This window comes from Chiloscyllium plagiosum, chromosome 19, assembly GCF_004010195.1.
Source record: "Chiloscyllium plagiosum isolate BGI_BamShark_2017 chromosome 19, ASM401019v2, whole genome shotgun sequence".
Classification (NCBI taxonomy): domain Eukaryota; kingdom Metazoa; phylum Chordata; class Chondrichthyes; order Orectolobiformes; family Hemiscylliidae; genus Chiloscyllium; species Chiloscyllium plagiosum.
In genome coordinates this window covers 47,639,163-47,661,728 of record NC_057728.1, presented here as the reverse complement: position 1 = coordinate 47,661,728, position 22,566 = coordinate 47,639,163, and the positions used below count along the sequence as shown (strand labels likewise).

The following is a 22,566-nucleotide window of genomic DNA, read 5'->3' as shown; positions in this document are numbered from 1 at the left end:
TCCAAACTGCATTCCAAGCAGACCCAGCACCTTAACCCTATCACCATAATGCCACATTTACCATAGATAACCCACCTGACCTGTGACACTATGGAGCCATTTATCAATTTCCCTGATGTGCACAGCTTTGGACTACCAGTATACTACAAGAGCCTCTCTTTCCTGATTCATGCGAATACCTTCATCACTTGTGGCATAGCCAAGTAATCATTTCTCAGGCATATCCAGACCATGAATACTGAGAGCACACAAGCAATTCCAGAAATCTCATCTGAGTTTGAACCTGCCTCAAAACACAATCAAGCATTGAGCAGGGTTAGATGGACATGAAATAACAAATGCAGATGCTCTCCAAATCTAAACTAGGGGTGCCAAGCCCATTTGAAGCTCCTCTACCAGCACTCTGGCTAAAATCAGCTACTTTTAAACAAATAGAGCATCAAATCATGACTCTGCCAACTGTCTCAATAGGAAAAAAAATTACTCAAAATAAAAGTCTTCCCTTGACTGAAAGGAGCACATGTTTATGTAATTATAGTTACTGAAAACTGGAAATAAAGGAAGAAATTTATTACCTGATTATGAAACTCGAAGTTGCTCCAAAAATTGGCAGAACTGAATGGTATAAGCATTCTTGTGGGGGCTGTGACCAAACACCTATGCACCAACTCTGTAAACAGTTTAAAGTCTCTGTTCTTGTTCTTAGAACCAACAAGCTGGCTACTGGTAAAAACAAGATAACTGCAGAAAAAACATCCATCATTGTTACTATGTTGGAAATGACAGTTGTTAGAGATATTATTTCCAGAGATAGTCTAATTAGATTAGGATTATTTTTGGTTTTTTTTGCATGTTGTACTTACTCCATCCAGATTTGTTGCATGATATCATTTTGCATAACTGTACCAAGAGCTGCTTCAAAGGTGTCCACAGCTTCTCTTGAGCTTGCATTGATGGATTGCCACAAGCTGCATATATTTGAAAGTAGAACATGAAAAGAAAAAGGAAAATTAAGGCTGGCTATGACAGATAGGACTGGTCATTTCATAGTCACGCAGTTATTTTCTTTCCCTGAAGTTCAAAACCACATACATTTATCAGCATTAATAAATGAAATTTTCAAAGCCTTATTCTCTAACAGATAAAGACTTAATTGAAGTTGAGTATTTTGCTCAGGATTAAATTCATCTGCAGGATTTCTTACCAGAAAATCAACCACAGATAGGGGATCTGGGCGTTCAGCAGTTCCCCATTCAACAGTTCTTTGCATGAAGGTGCTCTGAAGTCATAAAGCTTGGGATAGTTCAGGAACTGACTGATAAAAAGAACAAAAATCTTTCAAACACATTTTAAAACCACCTCTTTCAAAAACACAAAAGTGCAACAACTAGAATCCAAGAATAGCAGAAAGGCTTAACCAAATAATTTACTTGACTGTTGCATGATCCCAGAAAGTCTTCCCGTCAACAATTTTTGTTATTTTTGGTTTTAAAAATGACCAGCAGCAGAATCTCAAACATTAAAATTCACTATAGATTAAAATCTAGTGACTTGCATTACCCCAAGCACTCCAGGTCCTGAACCAAGACTCAAGGTATTTTTTTTGGGAAAACAAAATTCTGTTTCTGAATGTCATAAAAGGTGAATCCAATAAAATCCATCATTGCTTAAATGGCATACGGTCAGAATGTCAAGAAAATGCAACTTTCAGGAAGCATTTTCAGGCTCTAACATGTTCAATTTCAGATATTCACATTTTCTAACTACACATCTAATTTCTTCAAAATTGTGCAACATAAAAATAATTTTTAACTTATATCAAATATTCCACATCTTCACAGATTTATTCCAAATAAAACCAATAAAGGCATGGACACAGTTTGGATGAAGAATCTAGGTCACAAATGTTGACCCATTTTCGAATATGAATTTGTCCTGACTTCTGACATTTCCAGTGATAAAGGAAAACAAAAACAAATCTGAAGAGAAAGACATTCACGCAATATATGCAAGAAAAGAGACAACCCTTTAGGATCCACAGTTTGAAACCTTCATCTTAAAAAGTGTACACAGCAATTAGATACAAAAGCAGAACTTGAAACTACAAAACAAAAAGCAGGAAAACAATGGAACTGAAGCTACATTTCAAGAACAAAGACCATTCAATGAGGGGTGTGGCAAATCTGGATAAAATAAATATACATTAGCAAGGATAACTGACAGCATATTTCCTCGGATCTGTAAGTAATATTCTGACACCAAGAAAACAATTTCACTTACTGGAATATTTTCTAGAATACAAAAAGGCATACATAACCAAATTTTACACAAAAATGGCTCAAGTAGGACACCAGTATAAACGTTCCTGTTTTAGTACAGAGATCAAAATGGATCAAGACCGCCAAATTCCAAAGGTCCAAAAATCAAGCAAAATGTATAGTTCAGTAATTGAAACAGCACTGGAGAAGGCCAATATAAACAGCCCCAACTAGATTACGGAAAGATTTTAGCTCACATTTTGCAGAACTGAAGAAATAATACAGGTTCTTAGCAATTTGAAAAATGCTTTGCTCAACTGTCATTTGATACCAAAGATTTTATGGGGTAGAAAATTCAATTTTCCAAAACAGTAAACATGAAAAATCCTCGCCTTGGCAAATAACTTCTATTGTACCAGCCAGAATAATATGCCACCAAGAGATAAAAGAGCAATGCATGCATTTATACTGAGGCATAATACAGGAAGATCATATCACATGAAAACGTCAAAGCAGTGTTTGCATAGTTCTATCACTTTGAATAACATGACAAATTTTATGTAAATAAATGGATGAATTCATTTTACAGATTATGCTTTACTTCAATGTCTGTACAATGCAGCTCTGATATCCCGTTTTCATGATTTATAGAGGAAACATTAGCGGGAATCAATAAACATGGGTGGTATCAACAACATGCTGGCTTTCTACAGCAAATTACAAAAGGAACCTCAATTATCCACAGGGCAAAGGCAGGGAGTATTGCGTTCGGTTAATTGAATGCTTGATAATCGAGTGCCGGGTAACAGTTAGCCAAGCAGCAGGAACGTTGTGATCTTGTTCAGATAATCCTAAATTCAGTTAATCAAATGCTGGATAATTGAGGTTCCTCTAAATTGAATTTGCGTAATAATTATGATTTTCAAAACTGCAAATGAAACATTTCTCTTTATTCTTTTATGGCAAGCCCAGCATTATTACTGATCTCTAATTTTCCTTGAATGGAATAGCTTGCCAGACCATTTCAGACTGCAGATAAAAGTCAACTTTGAGTCTGAAATTGCAGAGGTCAGACGAGGTAAAGATGACAGGTCCTATCCTACAGGACATGAATTAGATCAGCTCTTACAACAGCTTATGATACTTTCATGGTCACCATCACTAAGACTAGCTTTCACTTTCAGAGTTCCAAACTGAGTTTAAATTCCACTAGCTGCCATGGTGGGAGCCAACTTGTGACTAGATAATTAGCCTGGACCATTGGATTGAGTTCAATTACATTATTATTACACTAGGTTCTCTCCATGTGCGGTGTGAAAGGAAATAGATTTCTGCAAGCAAGGCTCACACTTAGGAGAAAAACAGTTCCACAATTGCTAAAAATCTGGTATACAATTTAAGTACCTTAAGTACAATTAAGGATTTAAATTCAAGAGAAGGACTTCATTAAATAGCAACTTAGCAAGTCTGTTTTTAAAACAGAGGCCTTTATGGGCACAGGGATCAAGCCTTACCGTAAAGTATTTGCAGGGTGGCACTTGGGGGCTTCCCCCTCAAAGAAGGAGTCAATAAATTCTTGAAACAGAGCAGGAATCATGTCTCTCTTTTTCTATAAAAAAGGAATGATGAAATGACAATTTGCTTTTTATGTAACATAGTCTTTCATACTTCATTTACAACAACTTATAATTCAACAGAAAATACATCCAAGGACACAATTTGAGTATTTATCTTAAATTTCACTTTACCACAGAAGGCCATTTAACACACTTTAAATAATGTCACCAGCCTAATGAAACTAGTTCCAGATTAACAAGATTACAATCCCAACTAGGATTATACAAAATGGTGCAGCAGTCTAATGGGTTTACTGGCCTAGTCCAGTTGGTATTTCTTATAATCCTGAACACAATTTGTTCAGCAAATCACTGAAAAAGAGGAAGTAAGTGGGGAATGGGAAAAAGATTTTGCTTCTACTTTCAAGGTGACCAGCAAATATATACGGAAAATATTTCAGCTCCCAACAAACAAAACTCTGAACTGTCTGGTGCAATATATGGAATCTGTCAATCTTGGAATAGATTCAGTTTGAGGAAGGGAATATTGAAAAACAAATACATACCACTGAAATAAAGAACTTGAATGCATAATACAATAATTGAGCATTATGGGGGTTCCTTCTAAATGCAGAGAGCCATGCATTTGCAGCATCTTCGATTTGTTTATTCTCTAAATAGAGGACAGCTAGAGCTTCAGTAAGTTGGTAAGCAGCTGGGCAGGACTGTAGCAATGTCTTGCAAAGTTTTACAGCAGTTTCCCATCTGAAAAATATGACAAAGACACTGAAATTAACACGCATCAAGTAACTGTTTAACAATCTGCAATCAAATAGAATAGCTTCAAAGATGTTGACATTAAACACTAACGTCGCTGACGAATACAAATAAAATGCTCCATCTATGCTTCAATGTTGCTTGAGAGTTTAAGTAATCATACCTTCCCATTAGCTTCAGTACTAAAATCATATTTCTGTAAATTGAGAGACAGGCTGCAATTCTCTCCTCTGTTGAAGCACAGTCCTCAGAACATGCATGGACAGCATCTAAGCAAATTGGTTAGAAAGAAATCATTAATTCATTGAAATTTTGACTTGTAAATTAACAAGCTCAAAAGATTCAAAGCTCATTAACTTCACCTTCAAACAATGCAAGTAATGTGTCAGGATGTGTTTTTATATCATTTGATGTTTGCCATGGGATGAGAAATGGCTCCTTCATTACAAGCTTAGAAGGAATGGCTACAGCTGGATCGAAGAACCGGCAAGGGAGAGTGTTGAATTCAATGAGGTGAATATAGGCTAACCAAGCCAAGCAGCAGTCATTTGTATTTAAATATCCTGCCACACTTTTGTTACCATCTGAACTCTTCAGGGCATTCTGTAAAACATATGATCAAAAATATGAATACAATTTGCAAATTCATACTTCAAGTTGCATCCTTACCTGGTCTGGCCTAGAGGTAATTCCAGACCCACAGCAATTCGGTTAATTCAACTGCTTTCTGTGGTATTAGGGATACACAATAAATGCTGATCGAGCCAGTGACGCCCACATTCCATGAAATTTTAAGTATCAGAAAACTCAAAATTAACAAAGTGGAGCAGATGTCCTCTCAGCACAACTCTCAAAGTCCAGAAAATTTGCAAACATGGAAGTTTTATTTTTACCACAAAAATGCAAAGTGGTAAATTGGAATGCCCTTACTCAGACTGAATATTATGCTTTATTAATAGTTGCAGTTTATGTTGGAAATTTACAAAGCTGAAGCCAACCTAAGTGACCTTATTTATTTTATAAAACATGTGAAAGATTGCATCTTCAAATGTCACTTTAAAAAAAATCATTTGGGGACGAATGGGAATAAGTTTGAACCATTTGGATATCAAGCTAGACAACGGGTTTCAAAGTTACAGAAATAACTGTGCATAAAATGACACTGCAAGGGATAACTGAACACAGTGGAATGGGAGAAAAGTTTTAGAAATTCAGTGTCAGTAACTAAATTTTGATCAAAAATGTACTTCATACAGAAAGATAGGTTATACAAAATGGGTGGGAGCAGTTTACACCCAGAATGTATTTCAAGCAATAGCTCAATTGGATAGGAACATTAGAAACAGCTAATGAAATGCTGAGTTTTGTGGTAAGTAGGCGATACAAGAAACAAGTGTTAAAATGTAATGATAAATTTATTTGTCATGCTGTTTGAGTAGCGTGCAGAGTTTTGGGCTCCACATTAATGTATTGTGGCAAGAGAGGGTAAAACAGATGCAAAGTATATGTCCATTAGGAAATATAATTATGAAGACTGCTTGTCTTCAAAACCTGAGTATATGATGATTTGATAGAGATGCTTAAAATTAGGCAAAGTAAATAATCAAAGCAAACTACTTGGAGCAAACAACTGATCTCTAATGAAGGGCTCATAATGTAGCCACCAGTGTATGCATGACCAATCCTAACGCTATGCTGGTCATCAGCAGGAACAGTAACAGAAAATCCCAATTCCTACACAACCCAGGTAGTTCAATTAACAATTAAAGATTCAATCCTAAAGTTAATGTTTCCAGCCTTGCGTTGGGAAATGTACTTGTAATATTTTTATTAGGTACAATAATTATTACAAGTTTAGTTTTCTGGGAGAGCCTAGCTACTGAAGAGTACATATATTTGAAGAAAATAAATAAGGCAAGGAGATGAAACATTTTAACACTGTTCGGTTTTCTGATAGCTTATGTAGAAGTCTAATTTAAAAAGTACTTCAAATGTATCCAACATGAGAATTTTAATAATAATAACTGGCAAATGAACATAATATTTTGGAGAAACAGTCAATACTAATAGTATTCTGTTTCACTTTATTTGTAAGTACCTGAATTTGGTTAACATCAAAATTTAAATTTAGATGCCAGTCGAGTTGAAAATGTGGTGCAGAAATGAGCTTGATCAAAAGTCTTATTGCCACAGCTGACACTGCCTCTGCGGTATGTGCTGGAAATGCTCCCCCTGGTGTTGCAGCATTAGTAAATGCAACCTTTAATGCTGTAATGTCTATGCCAGCACTTTCCAAACATTGTGGCCCTATTTTGAAGCTCAACAATGATTATAACTAATCACAGAGGCCTGTCAGAGTGAAAAGACAGCTGTACATCTCTTACTATTTAGTCAGAGCACGACGACAGCAATTTCTGCAGAGTTCATAAGTCCAAAATTTCAGCTTGTGATCCCACTTAGGGCACCCCTGGTATATGCAATTCCAGAACCTCCTGCCCGATCCTGGTCCAGTCAACACACAATGGACAATTCATCAGCTGAACACCAATTTACAAAAAAGGACCTGTGGGCCATGCCTTCAACTTTATTAGCTATCAATACCAGGGTCAATTATAAAGCCATCAAGAGCAATCTGCTAAAAGACTGATACGGGGGGTACATGTAGAAGTGAGAGGAACAAGTGATTAGTTATCATGGACTTCAAAAGGAAATCTTGAATCATCTAACAACATGTAATAGAATATACAGCAGTAACACAGATGTTATTTAACTGGATTTTCTAAATGCTTTTGATTAGGTACCCCATAATATGCTAATTAATTATGTTACAGAATGTAAGATGGGAACAAACAGCAGAATAGACTGCTAGCTGACCTCAAGATAGAAATCAGAAAGTGGGAGTAAAAGATTGACAAAGTGGAAAATAGTGTTCCACGCGGATCAGTGCTGGATCCAAGCTGTTCTGGTGACCACAATACAGGGAAGGTACAGAAGCAGTTGCAAGGGTGCACAGAATTTTAGAATGATAATTGGGTGTACACATCAGGAAAAAAAAGGTGGGTTTCTTCTTTCTTGTCAAAGGCAAAGGCAAAGTGTAATTGAAGGTCCTTAAAATCAGTAAAGTACTCAAGAATGAATTCAGACAGCATGGCTCCTTTTGTGACCAATGTAAATAAGATTGCCACCAAGAAATTCAAATAAGTAAAAAAAAATTCAGAACTTCCCAAGGCGACTAGGAATGTGGAACTCAATACCACGGAGTGGCTGAAACAAATAATATAGATACTTTATAGGAAACCAAAGATTTGAGGGAGATGGGAATAAATGGCTACGATGATAGAGTCGGTTGAGAAAAATTGGGAGGAGGCTGAAATGGCGTAAATCTAGTGTGGACTGGTTAGGCCAAAGGATTTATGACTGTACCATATATTTCACGTAACCCTTTGTAAGCTGGGCAACTTTAAGTGAAGTTGTCATCTAAAAAATTTCTCATACTAACCTATTAACAAAAAAGGTAGAGTGCCTGACAAATCAGATGGACATGCAATTATAAACCCAAAAGTTAAAACTAAAACCAATAGCGAATCATTTACATAACTACATGGCATTTTTTTTTTTATAAAAAAAGGTAGCAACATTCCATAAAAAGAATTGAAATGGCTAATAAATCTATTTTGGTAGATTAGGCCAACTGCCAACTCTTTACATAGTGCCAAAGCTCTAACATCCACCTGAACCATTTGGACCAAGACAGGCAGTTTTGGCCAATTTTCCACAAAGGATTTGCAAATGAATCACAGATTTAAGTTCTCTTTACAGATTTAAGTTTCTCATTGCAGCTTGAGAAAAAGAAGAATTTATTTGTTAACGAGCCAGACAGATGGCTACTCAGACAAGTTTGGGGAATATTGCTGCTCATAGAACATTTCTAACTGAAACAAATGAGTCAATTGATTCAACCCAGAAAGCCAGCATCGGTCCCATTCATTTTGAAAACAGCAAGAGATTCTAGAGCTCACACTTTAAAGGTAGCTAGCTTTACTGCAGGATTGAAATCCTGAATGGCAAAGTGATCAGAACAGCAGCCTCCTTCCACCCAATGGAGAATAAGGGGCAATTTCAATACATCAGTCTAAATAGTATGAAAATGGAATTCGGCACATAAACAAAACCAGATGTGAGAAGGTAAAGACTGCATCTGAATTCAATGGGGACGAATATACTGAAAGTGAAATTTGCGACAGCTGCTGGGAGGATTTAAACTCGTAAAGTGGGGGTGGGGGACCCAGGGAGATAGTGAGCAAAGAGACCTGTCCAAGACTGGTACAGTAGGGAAAAGGAGCAAATCAAACAGTCAGGACAGGCAGGAACAAAGAACAAAGTAGAACTGATAAATTAAACTGCATTTATTTCAATGCAAGTGAAGTTATTTGGGTGGAACTGACAAAGGAATGATCAACTTATTGGCATTGTACCACAGACCAGTTATAAGAATATAAATTGGTTATGACAGGAGATGTTAACTTTCCAAACCTCGATCAGGACTGCCATTGCATTAAGGGTTTGGATGGAGAAGAACTGGTTAAGTATATACAAGAAAATTCTTTGATTCAGTATGTGGATGTACCTACTAGAGATGATGCAAAACTTGACCTACTCTTAGGAAATAAAGCAGGGCAAGTGACTGAGAAGGGCTTATGCCCGAAACGTCGATTCTCCTGCTCCTTTGATGCTGCCTGACCTGCTGTGCTTTTCCAGCAACACATTTTTAAGCAAGTGACTGAGGTGTCAGTGGGAGAGCACTGTGGGGCCAGTGACTATAACTGAGTTTTAAAATATGGAAAAGGACAGATCAGATCTGAAGGCTAAAGTTCTAAATTGGAGGAAGGCCAAATTTGACGGTATTAGCCAAGACCTTTCAAAAGTTGACTGGGGGCAGATGTTTGCAGGTAAAAGGGAGAGCTGGAAAATGGGAACCTTCAAAATAAAAAAGGCAGCTAGACTCCAGAAACAGTAGGTTCCTGACAGGGTGACGGGCAAGGCTGGTAGGTGTGGGGAATGTTGAATGACTAGAGAAATTGAGGTTTTAGTCAAGCAAAAGGAGGAAGCACATCTCAGGTACAGACAGCAGAGACCAAGTAAATTCATCGGAGAGTATAAAGGCAGAAGGAGCATTCTCAAGGGACATCAGGAAGGCAAAGAAAAAAGGACATGAGACAGCTTTGGCAAATAGGATTAAAAGGAGAATCCCAAGGATTTTATAAATACACAAAGGACAATAGGGCCCCTTAAAAGATCAAAAAGGCTACCCATGTGTGGAGCCGCAGAGGTTCTAAACAAGTATTTTGCATCAGTGCTGAAGTGTGGAGAAGGATATGGAAGATAAACATCAGGAAATAATTAGCGACATTTTGATAACGTCCACATTACAGAGGTGATGGATGTCTTAAAATGCATAAAAGTGAATAAATGTTTGATCAGGTCTACACTCAAACTCTGTGGGAAGCTATAAAACAATTGCTAGGCCCCATGTTGAGATACCTGTATCATTGATAGCCACAGGTGAGGTGCTAGAAGACTGGAGGTTGGCTCACATGGTGCCACTATTTAAGAAATGTGGTTAAAGAAAAGCCAGTGAACTATAGACCAGTAAGCCTGACATTGGTAGTGGATAAGTTGTTGGAGGGAAACCTGAGGGACAGAATTTACATGTATTTGGAAAGGCAAGGACTGATTAAGAATAGACAACATGGCTTTGTGCATGGGAAATCATGTTGTGCCTCACAAACTTGATTGAGTTTTTTGAAGTAGTAATGAAGAGGGCAGAGCGGTGGCCATAATCTGTACAGACTTCAAGATTCCTCACAGTAGATTGGTTAGCAAGATTAGATCACATGGAATAAAGGAAGAGTTAGTTATTTGGATACAGAACTGGCTCGAAGGTAGAAGATAGAGGGTAGTGGTGCAGCATTGTGTTTCAAACTGGAGGCCTGTGACCAGTGGTGTGCTACAAGGATTGGTTCTGGGTCCGCTGCGTTTTGTCAAATAGGAGATATGATTAATAAGTTTGCTGATGACACAAATTGGAGGTGAAGTGGACAGCGAAGGTTACCTCAGAGTACAACAGGATCTTGATCAGATGGGTCAATGGGCCTAAGAATGGCAGATGGAATTTAATTTAGATAAAACATGAGGTGCGGCATTTTGGAAAAGCACATCTTAGCAGGATTTATACACAATGGTAAGGTCCTGGGCAGTATTGCTGAACAAAGAGACCCTGGAGTGCAGCTTCATAGGTCCTTTAAAGTGGAGTCTCAGGTGGACAGGATAGTGGAGGAGCAGTTTGTTTTGCTTGCCTTTATTGGTTAGTTCATTGCGTATAGGAGTTAGGAGGTCACGTTGCAGCTGGACAGGACATTGGTACGTCCACTATTGGATTACTGCATGCAATTTTAGTCTCTGCCATAGGAAGGATGTTGTGAAACTTGAAAGGGTTCAGCAAGGATTTATGAGGAAGTTGTCAGGGTTGGAGGGTTTGAGCTATAGAGAGAAACTGAATAGACTCGGGCTATTTTCACTAAGGGGTGATTTTATAAGGTTTAAAGTCATGAGGGGCATGGAGAGGCTAAATAGACAAGGTCTTTTTCCCAGGGTGGGAGAGTCCAAAACTAGAGGGGGAAAGTATGGGGCAACTTTTACCACACAGAGGGTAGTGCATGTATGGAGTGAGCTGCCAGAAGTGGAAAAGCCTGGTACAATTACAACATTTAAGAGGTATCTAGATGCGTATATGAATAGGAGGGGTAAAGAGGGATATGGGCAAAAGGGACAAGAATTATTTCGGATATTTGGTCAGCGTGGACAAGTTGGATTGAAGGGTCTGTTTCCATGCTGTATATATCTATAACTCTAAGAGACACCAAATCTCTTAGCATGGTTTCCAACACTATCAAACTACAGAGAACACAATACAAGCTTGAAATATGCCACAAGCCTGTGAGATTACATCTCACAGTAACTGTAGTCATGAAGGCCAGTATTTATGAGAACTGTTCCAATACTTTAAATTCCTAATACAAAGGATCTTGGATTTGAAATTCAGAATTTTATCACCAATAAAGCAATACTCCAAAGATAATCTTTTTCAAACCTACAGGCTCATTTAATTCCAAGAGACACCAAATGAGAACAGAAAAAATAACTGGAAATACAAATCAGGTTGCCCACCCATATGGCCTGTACCCACAAGTGGGAAATTGCTGCTCAAGAGCACTCACAGTACATATGAAATCATTAAACCATCAAGGCAGCTTGAAATTTGGAACTCAATCATAATTAATATACTGATGAACCAATTTCCAACACTTTTATTTATTCTTGACTGTGGGTGCCGCTGGCTTGGCTAGCATTCGCCCATCCCTAGTTCCCTTGAGGTGGTGGTCTTGAGTTGCCTTCTTGAATTGCTGCAATCCTCTTGCTGTAGGACAACGCCAAAATGGAGGGGTTTCCAGTATTTTGACCCAGCGAGTGAAGGAGTGGCAATATATTTCAGAATCATGGAGGAGAGTGGCTTGGAGGGGAGCTTGGTTGTCGTATTCCCTTCTGCTGCCCCTTCCCTTCCTGATGTTAGCGTCCATGACCTTGGTATATGTTATCCAAGTAGTCCTGGTCAAGTTCTGCAGTACATTGGGTACATGGTACACATTGCTGCTACGGAGCATTGATGGTAGCAGGAATGGATGTTTGTGATTATGGTGTCAATCAAGTGGGCTGCTTTGTCCTGGGTAGTGTCAATGCTTGAGCATTGTTGTACCTGCTTTCAGGAGAAAGTGAGGTCTGCAGATGCTGGAGATCAAAGTTGAAACTGCAGGTCAGGAAGGCGGTGCCGGGCTGGAGGGATTCGGCTGAGACAAGGTGGGGGGAGGGGGGATGAAGAAACTGGTGAAGTCCAAGTTCATCCCCTGTGGTTGGAGGGTTCCCAGTCGGAAGATAAGACGTTCCTCCTCCGACCGTCGGGTTGTTGTGGTTTGGCGGTGGATGAGTCCAATGACCTGCATATCCTCGGTGGAGTGGGAGGGGGAGTTGAGATGCTGTGCTACAGGTTGGTTGGGTTGGTTCGTCCGGGTGGCCCAGAGGTGCTCTCTGAATCGCTCCGCAAGTAGGCGGCCTGTCTCCCCAATATAGAGGAGGCCAGACCGGCTGCAGCGGATGCAGTAGATGATGTGGGTGGAGGTGCAGGTGAATCTGTGGCGGATATGGAAGTTTCCTTTGGGGCCTTGGAGAGAGGTGAGGGGGGAGGTGTGGGCGCAAGTGTTGCACCTCCTGCGGTTGCAAGGGAAGGTGCCGGGAGTGGTGGTTGGGTCGGTGGGGGGTGTGGATCTGACAAGGGAGTCGCGGAGGGAGTGGTCTCTACGGAAAGCTGATAGGGGTGGGGAGGGAAATATATCCTTGGTGCTGGGGTCTGTTTGGAGGTGGCGGAAGTGACGGCGGATGATGCGCTGTACATGGAGATTGGAGGGGTGGTAGGTGAGGACCAGTGGGGTTCTGTCCTGGTGGCGGTTGGAGGGGCGGGGCTCAAGGGCGGAGGAGCGGGAAGTGGAGGAGATGCGGTGGAGGGCACCGTCGACCACGTCGGGGGGGAAATTGCGGTCCTTGAAGAAGGAGGCCATCTGTGTTGTACGTATTTTGAACTGCTTTCATCCAGGAAAGTGGGGAGTATTCTGTCACAGTTGTGCCTTTTAGGTGATGGACAGCTTCTGGGGAGTCAGGTGGTGAGAGTTATTTGCTTCAGGATTCCGAGTTTCTGATCTCTTGTTGCCACTTTATTTATATGGCTCATCCAGTTCAGTTTATGGTCAATGGAACCCCCAGAATGTTCATAATGGGGTATTCAATGATGACAAATTCACTGAATATCAAATTGGAGATATTGCCTGGATTCATGTGGCACAAATGTTTCATGCCATTTTTCAGCCCAAGTCTTGATAATATGCAGGTCTTGCAGCAGTTAGACACAGATTGTTTCAGTATCTGAGGAGTTGCCAATGGTGCTCAACATTGTGCAGTTATTGGCAAACATTTCTACTCCTAAACCATATGAGGGAAAGTAATTGATGAAGCTGAAAATGGCAGGGCCGATGACACTAAGCTGAGAAACTCCTGCAGAGATATTCTGGACCTGAGATGACTTCCCTCCAACCATCACCACCCTCCTTTGTGTCAGGTATGATTATATTGAGTGGAGAGTATCCACCCTCCACCCTTGATTTTCATTGTTAGGAATTCCTTACACCATAGCAAAACTGTGCAAAGCTACACAAATATTTCATTTAAAATTTATTTATCGATATTACTGCACCATAAAAAGAGAGTGCCCACAGGAAATCATATTGAAACTATTCCCACAGGTAGCCAACTATCAAGGATAGAAGCTCAAGAGCAAAACTTTGTCAATTTAAAAGGCCTCAACATCTTTCCTAAAGCAGTGTTTCAGAATTGACCACCACCTACTGGGGCCAAATCACGGTTTAAAAAGCATGCTCTCTTGCTTCCATATTCCAAAATCAAAGCTGAGGACACCATACACTTCTTTCAGTGTATCAAAACATACAATTTCGAACTCAATGATGTCCAAAATACAAACCTGAAAGATGGCCAGTGCATTCTGATGTCTTCCAGTAAACAGACTTAATTGCACCCAAAAAAGAAGGGATTGAAGTAGTTGAAAAGATAGAATTTCAGATTTTTCAGATTTTTCAATTGTTTCCATCAGGAACTGCACAATTCGACTACACACGTAGTCTTTTCCATCAAAAGAATTCTCGAGCGTCAAATACTGCAATCAGAAAATAACATTATGGATCTAAAGGAAGATCAATCTCAAATCTTCCAAAGTGCACATACTCGGGCACTTTGGAACAACGTTAGATGGGGAAACCACTGAAGGTAAATTACAAACAAACCATAATAAAGTAACTGATAAGTTAACAATTCTTTGATGATTAAGTGTTACATTTTGGCTAGAACATGGAGAGAATCTCTACTCATTCCCTTCTAATAATACTTGCTACAGTAACATAGTCCAATATCAAAACATGAGAACTGGATTTAATATCTCAACTGAAAAATGGCACCTCCAATAAGCAGGACTTTCACATCACTGTACAACATGGAAACTCTGGATTCAGAGCAAGTTTGTTTTTTAAATTCAAAGACTTTGTGGCTGATCCAGCATTTATTGCCCATCCTTATTTGCCCTGGAGAACATCATGGTGAGCTGTCTTTAACCATTGCAGTCCATTTGGTGGACAGAGATCGACAATGCGATCAGGGAGGAAGCTCCAGGAATGTGAACCAGCAATAGTGAAGGAAATGCAATGTATTCCCAACTCAGGATGATGGGTGGCTCAGAGAAGAACTTGCAGGCCCTGGCATTCCCATATTTTTGCTGCTACGAGCGTATATCTGCTCGTCATAAACAAGTTCATCTACAGTCTACAGGTTCTCAAGGATAAGGTCAAGTACATTTCTCCCTCTTGTTGGGTCCCTCATCACCTGCCACAATCACAATCTAGGAAGGATGTCCTTTAGGACTCAACCAGCTTAACCATTCGTAGTACTTCTGAATCACTCAACGAATGGCAATAGAGTCTAATGCCCAGAGTACATTCTGCACCCTTAGCCACCATCAGTCTTTCCCAAGTGATCTTGCAACCCTCAGTGCTTCTTCCAAGTAGCTGCAAACATGAAACACTGATTCAACAACAAGGTGGGGGCTGCAGGGACTTATGGTAATCAGGTTTCTTTGACTTGATGACATGGTATAAGTAACTCCATGCCTTGCTATATTGTGGGTCCACCTAAACTAAACGAACCACAACGGTTCAAAAAGGCAGCTCACCATTACTTTTCAATGGCAACTCGACAATAAGTGCTGGCCCAGGCAACACCACCCACATTTCACAAATGAATTTTTCAAAATTTCAAGGAGCACAGGGTCAATGTTGAGTACTCTCGGGTCAATTCATAGCCATCCAGATGTAACTGTACCACCACTTCTCCTGTGGCTGTCCTACCAATGGGACAGGACATACACAGGGCTGGTGCAATACTCAAAAGGTAGACTTTTTGACTCGTCTGAGACGCAGCTCTCCAGTTACCACAATTCTTTACCATATTACGAACAGATCTAGTTCTTAGGATTGAAATATTCAAAGGGTACAGGAAAAAAGCAGGCACACGTTACTGAGTTGGATGATCAGCCAGCTCCTGCTTTCTATATTTCCATGTTATCTAACATGAACAAGCTCCAGAAAATTCCAAAGTACTTACAGTCCACCAAACAGCATTTGTAGAGGCATACTGTACAGCTGTCTCGCACATTTCTTGAACCTCTTCCTTTGTACCTCTTTTTGAAAACAAGTTGAGATAGTGGCACCAAATCTCAGGATCTGTTCTGTTAATTTCAAGTGCTCGAGCTAAAGCATTCAATGCTGCATCTAAACATTCTGTTGGAGTCCTAGTAGAAAGGAATTAAAACCAATGTGAACTTCACAATGAGACTGTTTCCTAGACAAATTCTACCATTTAACATTACAATGTAGCACCATCCCCATAATGCCCACATACTAATTTTCTCATCATTTAAGAAGGAAAATAACAATACCAAGCAGCTTAGAGTACTTTGAGGGGAAATGTGACCTCTCTAGAATATTGATGATGTTAAACTTTTTAAAACAAAATATATTAGTGACAAATACTGACAAGGAGCAACTGTCTCAAACGAAGTATTTACTTAAATAAATAACCACAAAGTACAACTCAGATTTTAATGATGTGGCATGTTTCAGTTCAAATTTAGGGCATTTGAAGTATCAGCTTTCTTGCTTGACCGTCATTATTCTTCTGAATCAGGCTATAACTTTAAGATTTAGCACAAATGGGAAAACATGGAAATCTGGAGGTTCTGATCAATAATTTTTTGCTTCGCCACAGGCTATATTGGGTTCTCCCATATTTCAACAACTCCTACCTACCATCTTACCTACCCACATGTCAATCATCAAAAGCTGATTTCAAAAGAACTTAGTAATTACCACTCATTCCTGACAGATACCTCCCAAAAACTCAAGTCTGTTTAATGAAATGTAACTGGGTATTTAACATCAACCAGAGTAACCAAATAAGTTCAAAGAATCAACTCATGGGTAACTGAGTCATTCCATATTAATGACTGACTTAAAACTACATGTTTTTAAAAAAAAGTTTCTTCACAAGACTCTCAATCCAACGTCTATGCCCTAATCGATCGAGTTATTCCAAATTCTAAAATTTGAGTTTTTAAATAGTCCAAATGTAGTGGAGAAAGTACATTCAAACATATGAGCAAGGAAAAAGTTGTTGACAAGTTGTCATCAGCAAACACTCATGAAGAGTGATTGCCTATTTTGGAAATTCTGGGCTTTCCCAATACTAAGAGGAGCATCTTGCTAAGTTAAAAGTGATTTTCTAAAATCTTGAAAACTTGTGATGCAGTAGATTCATAGCAAATAAGTGGGCACCATACATAGAAAATACCTCTGCTATTGCTGATTACGTCAGAAATGCATTAGGCCCTTTAGAAACCTGTCTCAAAGCCTGAAGTAGCCACAGCCATAACTATAGCAAAACTGAAATTCATAAATGAATGGGAAAAGCTGAAGGTAAGTAAGGCAAAAAAAAGAAAGGAACCAAAGTATTGCTGTGTAGGATTATGAATGCTAATTTATGTATTTAAATACGTTTTGCAGCAGTATTGTTCAGCCACTCGCCTGATGAAACACTGTTCGACAAGTATGACTAATCTGTTATTTAATTAAGACAACAAAATATTTCTGCTTTGTAGCCAAATGGTGGATGAACACATTTAACATTTTATAGTAAGAACCCTGGATGCATTTTCCTTAGTATAGAACAATCTGATCCAATAAAGAGAACACACTGTTCTCTCCCCATTGGCATGTCATGAACCAAATTCCTGAAACACAATCACACCTCAATTTCAAAAAGCTCCAGAAGCCGCTGTAACTGGGAAACTCTGCCCAATGCCACTTGCTTCTCCCTGATATTTCCAGGTGGCAGTTATTCCTATCTCTACTCACTTGGTCATCAGATTCTCTCATTTTTAACAAGCATAGAAATCTCAATCAATACTTGTATTTCTCAAAAATCAAATGCACTGCAATTCAAACGAACTCATTTAGAAAGTATACAGGAATACATCAGAAGCAGAAGTTCCTGTGCTGCTGTGCCTTTAAGCACTGTGCAGGACTACATAAAGAGAGAAATAAATGTGGGCTTCAGATGAAGAGATGAGACACTACACAGCAAACTGATGGAAACTTTGTGAAAATTATTAATTATTTAAACAGGAAAGAGGGAGAACTTTCGATAGTAGGAAGTCTTCATATCAATAGAGAACATGAATCACATTTTGGCTTTCATTTATTTGTATACAAAACAGGCAGTGTAGAGAAGAATGTGGGAGGAATGAAGAGAAAGGAAACTGCAAGTAGAAACAAGGATTAGACTTGGTTGCTATACCCTTCATCAAGTTGCCATCAAACATTGGAACACAAACAAACAAATGAAGAACAGGCTACTAAACCCTTTAGGCTGTTTGAGCATTCTATATCTACCTCAACATTTCTTGTAACATTCACATATTCCTTGATATTAATGTGCACTGATCTGTCTGGAACACAGTTAATAACTGAGTTGTCAAAGTCCTTTGGAAAATTCCACAGGGTCACTGTCCCCCAAATAAACTTATGCCTCCAAGTCCAGGCACCCATAGCCAAGGGAAACAATCTTTGTGCAACTACCTTGCTGAGCTCTTGAAGTTTTGTTTTAAAAAAGTTTCATTGACATCACTTGCTTTCAAATGCTAAATACTGGCTCAGTCTCCTCCTCTCTTTATAGGGCTGTCGTGCCATACCAGGAGGCAAGTCTGGTTTACCTTGCACAACAGCAAGTATATCCTTACTTAGGTAAGCAGAAACAGTGCACACAGCAATCCAGGTGTCGTCTTACTAAGGTTTTATACAATTGAAGCAACACAGCTCTAATGCTGTACTCAAATCCTCTTCCGATGAAATCAACATATAGTAAAATTGACCATCCTAATGCATTGCTACACCTATATTTACCTTTCAATGATTTATGAACAAGGAAACCCAGGTGCCTTTGGATATTAACACTTACAAATCATTGAAGAAATAATCCTCATCTCAATTCCTTCTAAAGTGGATATCCTTATACTTACCTCAATCCAGTGCAGTATATTACCCCCTTCCATTCATGCTGATGTTGGTCAGTAGCCTCGTGTGGAATTTTATAAAATGCCTTCTGAAAGTCCAAATAAGCCATATCCACTGGTTCCTGTATATCCACTATGCTAGTAACATCCTTAAAATAGTTATTACTCAAGTTCTTTTAATCATCGAGATGTACAGCATGGAAACAGACCCTTCTGTCCGACTGATCCATGCTGATCAGATATCTCAACCTAATCTAGTCCCACTTGCCAGCGCTTAGCCCATATCCCGCCAGACCTTTCCTATTCACATACTTATCCAAATACCTTTTAAATGCTGCAATTGTACTTGTGTCCATCACTTCCTCTGACAGCTCATTCCATACATGTACCCCCATCTGCATGCAAAATTTGCCCCTTTGGTCTCTTGGTTGAAACACTGAATGACTATTAGCTCTTGCAGAACTTTGGCCAAACATAAATAACCAGTGATTTAACAATGTTTAAGAAACTCCCTCAGAATTGAAGACTTATAGCATCCTACTTGAACTTCCTTAAAAATGAATTGGCAGAGAAAAACAGAAGTAATTTGGGTGCAGAGACAGCAATAGAAATATCAATGTCAGTTGTCTGACATTTTAAAACTGGCACAAAATCAAATCAGTAGCAAACTGATTTCTAAAGCTACAGATCAGATTCTGCCCTTTTAAACAAATGGATAAAGGAAAAAAATAAGTGGGGGGAAGAAAAACTGTACACAGAAGGATCAGAGCAGGATCACAAGAGAACAGATCCCTGCAATTGGGATGGCGATCACAAGGAGGGAAGCTTTAAAAAAAAAGGTACAGCTGAATGTTACACAGATGGTTCTACTTTTAATTAGCCTAAGATTTGACTTTAAACAAAAATAGCTGACTGCAATAGTATGTTAATAGGTCAGTCTCAAAAACTAAAACATATCTGCAAAATATTAATTTGCATTGTAATTAATTTTCCAAGCTTCCAAAATCAAAACATACATCGTATTTTTATGTATGTTATGTTTGTTTAAGAGTGGTTTCTATAGTTCATAGCTTCCCATGTTCGGCCTTCCTGACTTAATGGAATCCAAGATTCAAGTGGCTTATTCTCAATAAGAAACAAATTAGATTCAAAACCTTTCTGCATTTAAATTGCAGCTGATATGTACCAAGTATCACTGATCTTAGTGCTCATGCACACAAGCAACTGATTCAACGCAATTTAAGTAAACCCAGGCTGTAAAAGAACAAGCCTAGTCAAAACTTCAACTCCCATATTTTGTGGTGTTGAAACAATTAGTATGCTGCACAAAATATTAAATATTCATGGCCTTCATTTTATATGGCCTGCAAAACCTGGTGAAAAAATAACTCTGGTAAAATTTGAGTTTTGCTTTTTATGTTATGGCCAACCTGTATCTTACAGAACAAAAACTGGAAAAGTTTAACACTACTTGAAATATCTAACAAATGCAGATATTTTGAAAATATGTTAATACACAATTTAGCACATCTGAAAGCTATCTAAAGGGTACTATAATGCACTACATATGTAAAGCAAAAAAACTACATATGCCAACGACAACTCAAATTTTCTTTGAACGAGTTGTTAAGGATTAGTTTCTTTGACAATATTTTAACCCTCTCCAAGGGAATGTCTTACCAAATGAATTTTAATTAAACAAATTAAATATTAACCTATCTGCAGTTACTTCATTTACTTTCATTAGTTGAGGAAATTACTAAAAAACATACCCTTCCTTCTGATTCATATATTTATATGCAAGTTTAAGCCAAAGCTGCACATCTTGAGGATTTTCCATCGCACTTGTTTCGAGATTGGCAATGTCATCAGTCTCTGCTGTAAAATACCGAACATCATCTGGGGTAATAACTGCATCCAAAGCTTGGGTTCCAGGCCACGGATGTTCCACAGACTTGGCTGAAACATAGAGGATATTGTTTTGTGTTCCACAGAAAAGCGATCCAAACTTGAGGAACTGAGCATTGAAGAAAATATCCCCGTGAAAATAGCTGATTTGTGATAAATTTTAAAACAATTACATGGTGTACAGTTTACAAAATTTCACTGCACTGCTCAAAAAGACACCACAGCCTCCCTGTGACAAACTAATTCCCCCCCACAAAGACATTCAAGTATTGAAGTGTTGCCTTTAATTGGAGGAACGAGATTTATTGCAGCATGAACAGTAGAGATATTGTTGGGGCAGTGATGGCCCCCAACATTTCCAGCTTTACAATATGTAAAGTAGTTCCCTTGTTAAAGCTGGTTCTAAAAGAAAATCAAAGATACCAGGTATCAGTAATGCCCAAACACTTAAAAAACAATACAATGTTTAGTGGTCTTTTCTTTGAAGTGTTTACTAAACAATTACAGTTGGGATTAAGATTAAACCAAACCTCTCTGCAAATCCTATATCTAGCTACATAATTCCAGTTTAAGAACTTCATGAGTTAATACCAGGTGTTAAAAATTGTTTATTTGAATTGTTGCTAGGAAAATACTTCTGGCCTTTGAAGGATAGATTTTTGATGCATTTTTATCTAAGGTGAAAGGAAAAGTTTGTTTATGCAATAAACCCTATCTTATCAAGACCATCTACTGTCAAAGGAGACATGAAGGAGGACTGTGCTATTAAAATCACACCATGAATGAAAAACTGAATAGGTGAACCATGTCAACTGTATACTGCTTTATCAATGATCCACCTTAATTCAAAGAACAGTTGCCCATATTCAGAATGGATAAAGATCGCTTTGTCCAAACATTGCAAAATCAAAATCAAATGGCTTTTCAAACTTGGCTTAAGCCTATCTACAGAAATCTGATTGCATACCATATCTTATTGGTCCAGAATTTTGTTCATCATCACTGCCATTAATGGTGCTACTTTCAGAAACTTGTTTTCTTGAAAGTTGGGGCTTCCATTTCCTTCTGTCTTTGAAAGTTGTGTAAGGAGGTGCTGAAACAAAAATGAATGTTACATGCTACATTTTTAACTTGCATATATATTTGTGTCACAATTTCCAGAATCATTCCTGAAATAATGTGGAGAAATTCAATAGGTCTGGCATCTGCAGAGACAGAAAAGATTTCATGCTCCAAGTCCAGTCAGTCATCTTCAAACGTGAAGGGGACAGAGAAATGAATACCTTTATACCGTTGACAAAGCAAGACCAAATGAAACCGACAAGGAGTGTGCCCAAAGCAAAAAAAAAACAAACAAGGTGGGGTGCAATGATAGTAGAGGAGTTTTATCGGTGTAAACAGGCATTAATACTAAGTGAGATTTGTATTAAAATAGGTCATTTTTACTGAAAGAAAACTTATGCAAACAAAGACACAAGGAAATCAAAACATTCATGCGCTGAAGCTGCTGAATTCAATGTTGAGTCCTGAAGGCTGCAAAGTGACTAAGCGAAAATGGAAGTGCTGTTCCTTCAGCTTGCTTTGGGCATCAGTAAAAGAAATTCGACATCCTACTGGAGGTGGCAGGAAATGACTCTTTGAATGTAGAAGCAGGTGAAAGACAAGGACAACTGAATCCAATTGTCCTTGCTGGGGGTTGGAGGTGGTGGAGTGGGGAGGGGGGAGAGCAAGAGGAAATGAGGGGGAGGGAGACAAAATGAGGGAGAAGTGT

The 22,566-nt window shown here is 38.8% G+C and overlaps 1 protein-coding gene across 1 annotated transcript in view; it reads right to left on the bottom strand.

The window, feature by feature from the left end:
- LOC122559440 (zinc finger C3H1 domain-containing protein-like) overlaps window positions 1–22,566 on the bottom strand; it is a 68,018-nt gene that overhangs the window by 5,813 nt on the left and 39,639 nt on the right. Inside the window, exons 20-30 of the mRNA XM_043708889.1 lie at window positions 21,763–21,888; window positions 20,660–20,846; window positions 15,923–16,109; window positions 14,235–14,426; window positions 4,954–5,194; window positions 4,755–4,860; window positions 4,381–4,579; window positions 3,773–3,867; window positions 1,205–1,315; window positions 864–968; window positions 576–741 (exon numbers count right to left, since the gene is read on the bottom strand). Coding sequence (XP_043564824.1) covers window positions 576–741; window positions 864–968; window positions 1,205–1,315; window positions 3,773–3,867; window positions 4,381–4,579; window positions 4,755–4,860; window positions 4,954–5,194; window positions 14,235–14,426; window positions 15,923–16,109; window positions 20,660–20,846; window positions 21,763–21,888 — 1,715 coding nt within the window. The remainder of the gene's footprint in view (window positions 1–575; window positions 742–863; window positions 969–1,204; window positions 1,316–3,772; window positions 3,868–4,380; window positions 4,580–4,754; window positions 4,861–4,953; window positions 5,195–14,234; window positions 14,427–15,922; window positions 16,110–20,659; window positions 20,847–21,762; window positions 21,889–22,566) is intronic.